The 8,928-nt window shown below is 37.4% G+C and overlaps 1 protein-coding gene across 1 annotated transcript in view; it reads right to left on the bottom strand.

Annotated features, from left to right (window-relative positions):
• Positions 1 to 8,498, bottom strand: part of LOC113238879 — a gene marked incomplete at its 5' end in the record, with an annotated part of 13,865 nt that extends 5,367 nt beyond the window's left edge. The window contains 4 exons of the mRNA XM_026475731.1: positions 2,160 to 2,203; positions 5,140 to 5,372; positions 6,120 to 6,269; positions 8,372 to 8,498. Of these exons, the coding sequence (XP_026331516.1) occupies positions 2,160 to 2,203; positions 5,140 to 5,372; positions 6,120 to 6,269; positions 8,372 to 8,498 (554 nt within the window). The remainder of the gene's footprint in view (positions 1 to 2,159; positions 2,204 to 5,139; positions 5,373 to 6,119; positions 6,270 to 8,371) is intronic.
• Positions 8,499 to 8,928: the final 430 nt, after the last annotated feature.

Raw genomic sequence — 8,928 nt, 5'->3', positions numbered from 1 at the left:
TCGGGCAATCGATCGGGCAATCGATCGGGCAATCGATCGGGCAATCGAACGGCGAACGGACGGACCGACGGACAGACGGACGGACGGACGGACGGACGGACGGACGGACGGACGGACGGACGGACGAACGAACGAACGAACGAACGTACGAACATGTTTCTAAGTGTTGTCCAAGAACATATTTCTATAGCTTTTCGAAATAACCGCTGTTGTCTTTCTTGAACTAAAAATAATAATGATTGAAAAATACTGTGACTTTTAACTTCGACTATTCCACCATTCAAAATTAAAATCAAAATAATATTTATTTCACGCGATACATGCAGCCGTAGACGCATACCACACTTAGAGGTGCCGGTGATGATTTTATACCGATTTATCGGATATCGAAGTTATAACAGGTAAAAGAACTAATATTAATTGCTATTTCGGTAACTACTCTAGCAAACCATAAAGTTTTTAATGCCTGGGTCTGTCATTTAAAAAAAATAAACAACTTCAAAAATACGTCCCGACAATCCCGTGTGTTATTGTTTGGGCTGGTGATTTCGGCGTTTATTTATTGAAAACATACCGTAAGTAGCGTTTTTTAAGTTTACCTTAAACTATACTTTAAGGAGTAATTTCATGGTAAACGTTAGAACCACTCAAACGGAATCATATTTTTTTTTTAATATTTTTTATTTTTTTATTTTTTTTATTATCATATTTATCTAAGTACACCAAAAATTTCATTAGTGCTTTTTAAGTGCAGGATTTGCGGTGTATTACTGCATTTTATTTGAAATGTTTTTGTTGGTAGGACGGAGGTATTTATTTAGCTATGCAGAATAATAATTTTTATTTATAAAAACTTGTATTTAAACTGAATGCTTTTCTAATTTGCGAAACCAAATAGCCGCCATTTTGCGGTAGGAGGAGCGCATCGCGTGAGCGGCTAAGTCAGCATTATTACACTTGAAAATGTAACATTGGTTGAACTCTACCGCTCATTCGTAAGGCAGATTCCCCTGAAAAGAATGAGCAAGAAACTCTAGGGGTTGCTCTTTGTAAATAACATTTGTACGCATTCAACATTTACATATATTTTCTTTTTGCTTTCAAACATCAAAAAATCGACACTACCTTGAGCTATACGGGTTACTACCACAGATTTGTGTCATCCAAGTACGCAGAAGTTAAATCTTTCGTATAAAGTTTTTGTTTCACTATAGTTTTATATCTCGTGACAGGCAAATTTTGTATATCAACCGGAATCTTGTTATAGAAGCGTATACACTAGTCGTAGACGACTACAGGTAGTTTATTTTTATTCCTCGTAATAATGTTATGTCTGTCACTATTTTTCACAAAGAAATTACTATTCCTACCATTCATAAACGTACTGTGAGGCTAGTGTAAGAATGTTAATTTCCTTCAACTTATCTCTCAAAAACACTCTGGGGGTAAATTGCCCTAACCGCACGTTTCTGCAAAACAAAGATTCTATTGATATTGCATTACCCCGAAGCAAAAAAAATGTAATAGTAACTATAAATACTTCCAAGTTGACTGAAGGCGGCCTGTACCCTTTGGCAGCTGAATAAAACCCGACGACAACCGAAATACGAAGCTTGCCGAGGGACATTGCCATAACAGAAGCACTGTACTTGCCTGGACGAACTCTGTCACTGCACTTTCTTTGTTAGCGATTTGAAGCTCTGAGTGGCACTGCATCTGTTATGTATAGGCGTGTAGCCTACCACCAAGCACACGACTTAAATGTCCCGCCACATGATATTATATAACAAAGACAAAGCAATATGAAAAGAGATGAGATAACACACAGTAGATAAGAAATATGCTTTCTCGAATAATAGCGAAATAGGATCGATTTAGTACCGTCTGTACTGCTCACTCCAAATAAGAAATAGAATGGATAGTATTGAGTACCGCGAGAAACAATGGACACAAACCATTTTCTTAATGTACAGTCAACAGCACACCAATCTATTTATTTTTGTTCGAACATCGCCGCCAATGCAACGGAACAAGATCCGTCAAACGTGTAGCTAGATGTGTTATCGTACATAACGGGTGCGTATACAAAATATATCTATGTAAAGTTCTTCATGTCACGAATTAGTTAGGTAGAAACTACGAATTTCTGCATTACTTACCTTCCAATCTGGTTCAGTAGGGTTGTTTATCAAGTCCACATCGGCTGAAAAAGAGAAACAATTTTACAATCTCATTCATATTTTCAATCTAATTGTTTTTATTTTCATAACTCATTCCCATTTTCCATAGCCCTAAAAGTTTTTAAAGAACGCCCGGGGTACATGAGGGGAGTCGGGCGGCGCGGGCCGCATCCTGCAAGTACGCTTAATTTGCCGGATCGAGCGCTAGGGGTTAACGTGTACGTATTTTAAAATATTTTTGAACACGTTCAGCGAGTTCAATTAAAAGAATTGTATCATATATGTACATAGGGTTATTCATACAATACTTATTATACGGACACATTTCATATTACATATTAATATTTATACGGACACATTTCGGGGAGTGTGCACAGGAACTTTTTAATTTGGTTCCACCCTCACCGTTTCTCCTTCGGTCGACTAGAAGGTTCGGAATACCCCATCCTTATGCCGTTGATTTACCACGATACGTACGACAAAAGAATGAAATACTCTACTTGTGTTTCCCGAAAAGCACAACTTGGGGCTATTGGCGGTGAATAGGCATTTTTTAGACAAACGCGTACCGTCGTCGGTCACATCGTAGCTTAACATCAGGTGAGATTGTGGCCAAGCGTGTGTCTATTTATAAAAAAACAATACTAACAGCTTCGCTGTATTATATGACTAACAACATAAACAACAACTTTTGTTCCATGAATCATCATAAATGAAAGACTTGTATGAGCACTTGTGCCGACGTCGGTACACTCCACGGTAGGCACTCATCGCATAACCTTGTGCGAGTGACGGAGCCCTGGTATGGGTTTTTGTTTAATAGAGCAGCAACTGTGTACAAAATAGTAGCTATACCACTGAAATTGTGCTTTTGTGGCTATCACAGTGGTAGCTCCAAAGCTGCCTATTTATATAGCTACATAGTGGTATTACATGATCTCGCAAATCTACACATTTCTATAGTCTGTGTTTTAGACGGAGTGAAATGACAGTTCATTGAGCAAGTGTTGCCCGCTTGCGAGCAACTAATTTATCGACTATCGACTGAATGTTGGTCACGCTTAAGGAATAAATAGCCGAACTTGTTTCATTTTAACCATCCTCGACCAATTCATCCAATTACTGAGCACAAGTTCATTTGAATTGTAAATTTTTGTAAGATCACTATGCTTATAAAAATACAAAGAGGAGACGTATTCTAAAGTTTTTAATTTTAATTCAACATAGATAATCAAATCCGGCTATTCTTGTTGAATAAAAATTTATTTCGATACTAGTAGGCCAACTGTCGAAATAAGAATAAAATAACGCATTAGTAATTATTAAAACGTCGTAACATTCAAACTTCAGTCATGTTTGACAATTTATCGATAAAACTATCGACAACAACATAACTATTTAAAATTTTATAAAAACTGGCAACCTTACAAAAGTTATTTTACTCCATCTTCAAGAAAGACAGACCATAGGTTTTTGTCACCAATTTGTAAATTTTTTTTAAATATATGATATTGATTTGAAATAACATATGAACATAATGTTATTTTTTTCTATAAATATAGAGAAACCCGAAAACTTGTACGTTTCCTCAACAGTCGATACAACCTTAGCTTGAATTCAAATGTTTCCGTACTAATAAATTCATTTTGCTTGGGTCGCGCGGCGGGGCCACTTGCTTTATTTCAGAATTAATATCTTTACAAACGAAATTAAGGCCGTCTGAAAAATATATATTGTACTATACTGTCGTCCACTAACTAAAATGTGGCTAAGTGACAAATGGTCAAATAACCGTTTTAAACATTGACTTACAAATAAATGGACGACGGGTCTAATACAAAAACCACGAAAAAAATGTCCCAAGTCAATCTATTTAAACGTATGGACATGTAAAGGAATATGAAAAAGCTAAAACGTTGAATTTAAATTGTAATGTCATCGCAATACTGTCTAATTTTGCTTGCTTCGCTGTCAGTCGAACAAACGAAGACTAAAGCGTGAATGACGCTCTGTATACGATTTTAACGCTCTTTAAGTTCGGACACTTTTTAGCGCGGACCCGACGTCCATATAATTGTAAGTCAATGGTTTTAAATAAAAAATTAAAATTAGTTAACACGTACGACTTATCGGAACTTACCCTAACGATACATAGCTGAAATATCATTAAACAAATTTCCATATTCTGAAAACGGGATTATGGTTTTATTATGATACCTCAAAAAAATATTTTGTCACGTTTTAGTTAGCGGTCGGCAATAAGTATACATGTTCTATTTAGTTCAGTTTATACAAAAAATTGTAATTGGTTTATTTATTGAATACAGCGGATTTTTGCAAAATTTCGAGGTAAATTTGCGTTTTCTTTTTCTGTCGTGAAAACTTTTACGAATCATGTTTTCGCACCGTATGCTAAGTAATCAGTACGTAATCCTCAATTTTACTTTCATTGATTGATTCGAAACTTTCATTGTTATGAAGAATCAACCAAAGGCTTTATTCAGAATGGCGGCGGGCGCGGGTGCGTGTAAATATAATGTACATCTGTTGCGGGTACATCTGTTGTCTCGGTCCGCCCGTACCTTTCACAGTGCTTGCTCTAGCGTCTAGCGTCTGTTCGCGATTTCGACGTGCGGGTCTACCCGCTCGTAGCCGCTTCGGCACTGAGATGGAAGACGCCAAGACAATTTTTCATTGTCCTGACTTTTTTGCAGGGAAATAAAGTTTTTTTTAGTTAGGCTGCTAACAGTTAGTGGTCGTTATGAACTTCATGCAGTCGTGTTCTCAGCTGCGTGTAGTTGGTAACGATTTCTCGCATTGCAAACATGCAGTCCACCTGTTAGCTGCCTGAGCACCAATTAGAAAATTATATTTATAACCCAGAAATAAAAGACTTGTTATCTAAATAATCGCAATTGTTTCCACCCGTTATTTAGAATAAATGTTTAATTTTACTTACAAGGTAACCCAGTGTTGTGCATATCATCGTCGTATGGATCGTCATCTTTGTCGTGGTTTTTATCGTCGTCATCTGAGGTATCAAATGCGTTTCGACCATCTCTTTGATCATCCTTATACCTGCTGTCTAGCTCGTGAAGACTCTCAGTCATATATACTATTGTTTTTTGGAAGGTCACCATACAACTGTACAGGTATAAGAGGTAGTACGTGGTCGCGTACCTTGTATGGTTCCTGGAATGTAAATGTTGTGAATAATACTGGTTGTAGCACAACGGACGAAATATATTTCGGTAGGTTGCAACGATGTCTATGTACTAGCGTACTAGTTTCACTGATGTGCAGTGAAGACGCTGCACTACATTTAGTTGGTTGTCAAACATTCAAGATGGCTGACGCGGATTCGGTCCTCTTTAAAAATTTATTTACATCGGTGTGGTGCACACATTTCGCTGTTTGACTAATTATGCGATCATAAAGTTTGGTTTTTATGCATTACAATATTTGATAGACGCAATGGGAAAACAAAAAAAAATTAAGGAGGGAATTTTAGAAAACAAGGGACTTGCGACGAATCAGCGGTGATAACGTTAAAAAAATAATTCAATTTTATATCGGCGATCGAAAGAGAAGGAAAAAGATGGAGATATTCATGTCTCTACTTCGCTCATGTAAAGAAAAGTAGTTGTAACCAGTTTGGGAAATGACTGTTAAAAATCTGAAATCACCATCCCCAATGCATTCGCGATCGACGTATAGTAAATTTATTGCGGTTCTAGCGTGCTCTTAATAAACCACAAAAAATATTTTTTGACTAAAAAGTCGTTGAAAATCAACTACTAACTACTGGTATAGTGTCTGCCACGTTTGCTAGAAGACGTCGGTTCGAATCCGGCCGGATCTAAGGAATTTTTTCTGAGTGTTCGATCTTTGTATTAATAATTATCACTATAAAGATATTTTATAACCGATTACACTTACCTACTGGCGTAAAATTTGACGACAAGGTTGTATATTTCTACCATTTGCTGATATTTTGAGACTAGATTGTACGTCATGTAGCCTATTTCGTAATGTTTGCTGCCCCAGTAAATCTCCCTGTACTTGTAATGTCTGTAGATATCCTTTATTCTGTAACACATACAGAGGGCGGGTGTGTGTCAGGCGTGTGTCAGGTCGGGAGAACGCATCGAATATAAATAAGGCGCACTATAAGTTTCCGGAACTGGCCACTTACATTAACAATATTTAAAAAGTAATTAGAACATTTGAAAATGGAACACTTTGGCTGTAGAATACAGTTTGTTTCATCTAACTGTCACTTGTTTTTACATTGTGGCGTCGTTTTAGAAATTGGTTGTCTACATCGCCATGGATTTAACTCGTGAAAATTTTCGTAGTATGATTTTCTACGATTTCAAGTTTGTTAAATTATTAACAGGTCAGGGAGCTTCGCTCGGCTTCAAACTGTTTTTGGCGATGAAGCACCACACAAGACGACTATTTACAGCTAGTTTGCAGAATTCAAACGCGGTCGTATGAATCTCAGTGACGAATTTCGTGACGGTCGCCCGACCACTGCTGTGAACAACAAAAACATCGATGCTGTGCGCCATATGATCAAAACAGACAGGTACTCGTATGTGACGTACGATGAGATTCGGGCATCTTTAGGCATAGGCATGAGTCAAATACAATAAATACTACACAAACATTTGGGTGTGAAAAAGCTGTGCTCTCGGTGGATCCCACACAATATGACTGAGGCTCAAAAAACGGATCGCGTCACTTGGTGCGATGCCATGCTTACCAGATTCAACGAAGGGGCGTTAAATTTAGTGTGGGACATAGCAACAGGTGACGAAACATGGATTTATAGTTACAATCCCAAAACAAAGCAGGCATCGAGCGTATGGGTGCGAAACCAACCAAAGTGGCGCGCATGCAAAGTGCCTCTAAGCGGATGATTACTTCTTTTTTTAATAAAACTGGACACGTGGCTACTGTTGCTTTGGAGAATCGTTGTACCGTGAATAGTAATTGGACACAAGCATTTGTTTGCCGGAAGTTATTGACAAACTCACCATGATAATGCCAGTTCTCACACGGCCAGACAGACAAATGAATTTTTGAAGGTGAACAACGTTGACCTTATGAGTCATCACGCGTACAGTCCCGACTTGACACCTTGTGACTTTAATTTATTTCCAAAAATTATAATAATAATAATAATAACGCACACACTCAACATAGCCCCGCACTAGGGAAACCCTATGTCGCGGGTGCCATGGGCACATACATAGACAAACACAAATTACACCCAAACTCACGAGAGAAATAAATGCAGGCCATACAAATATTTCTCCCGGCCCGGGAATCGAACCTAGGACCTCTGCGTGGCAGTCCGGCATGGTAACCGTTCGGCCACGGAGGCAGTTAAAAATTAAGAACCAGTTACGCGGTCAATGATTTTCATCACCCGAAGAGGCCGTTGAAGAGTATGTAAAATATGTTTCAGAGATAGTCACGGAGGCGTGGCACAAATGTTTTCAAAATTGGTTCATTCATATGAAAAAGTGCATTTACACTAACGGAGAATATTATGAGAAACAATAAATTCATTTCTGACCATTTATAGTATTTTTTTCTTATTCATTCCGGAAACTTACAGTGCGCCACACGTATAACAAGAAATAAAGACGAAATGTCATTTGATTTCTTTGAAAATTCTGCCAAATCATTACGATGACAACTGCGCTACAATTGGCCAGCCCGAATTCAAAACAATTGACGGGTGTCGTCAATTGTTTCGCTTCAAAACGATCAGTTTGACTTCAGCTTTACTATAATGGACGAAAATTTAAGAATTGCATATTTAATATTTACTTCCCGATGAAATGTGATTCCGTTTGTTTTGTAATTAGATGTTTTGCTGTTTTTCCCACATTACCGAATGGAACAGCCCCCATTGTTAGAGGTATTATCTTTATTACAATAAATACAGAATATTTTTTAATATACGGATACGTACGCACAGGTCAGTTGTTGGCGTTGTACTATTTCAGCTTTCTAATTTGTGATTTCAGCGCAAACGAGAGTTGATGTTTAATAAGGCCCATTTACCTGATGAGTTGCCAGGGATACATGGCCCTTATTTCGTTTCTATTTCTGGTTATTCCATGATTGAATATCATGATGTTTGTAAAACTACCATGTAAAGAATAAATACGAACCCAGATTTGTAAGTAGAGTTTAACGTAGCACACGCTTTTCTAATACTGCCTACTGTGAATGCGTGAATAGCGAATCGTTTTTTGAATCGTATGTAATGTTTGCGTGTAGGTATCGTCCCATGTGTCACTGGAACAAATAACGTAATAACGATGAGATAGATTTAGACATAGAGAGACAGAGAAACCACACTTCCTGAGATGAATAAGTGCCCGGGTTTTAATGCCCAAAAGCGAGGGCACAAATAATTTAAAATCAAAAACAATGTAAATATTTGTTATAATTATTAATACAAACGTCTTCTAGCCAACCGTGGTAGACGCTATACCGACTAAACCATGGAACGAACCAGCGGACATCACCAATTTTTCTGTGTGCTTGTTGTCATATCTTTGTATTTGGTTTTTAAACGACTTTTTAGCCTTTTTTTGTATTCGTAATTATAACAAACTAGTGGAGCAATTTCACAAAAATATACTTGAAAAAAAATTTAAATGTTTGTTTTATATGGAGTTTTGGTCAAATTCTATGACATAATTACAAAATATCTATTGCTAAA

This window comes from Hyposmocoma kahamanoa, unplaced genomic scaffold, assembly GCF_003589595.1.
Source record: "Hyposmocoma kahamanoa isolate Upper Pololo Valley unplaced genomic scaffold, ASM358959v1 98677, whole genome shotgun sequence".
NCBI lineage: Eukaryota > Metazoa > Arthropoda > Insecta > Lepidoptera > Cosmopterigidae > Hyposmocoma > Hyposmocoma kahamanoa.
The sequence above is the reverse complement of the archived record's forward strand: the minus strand, read 5'-3'. Positions and strand labels throughout refer to the sequence as shown.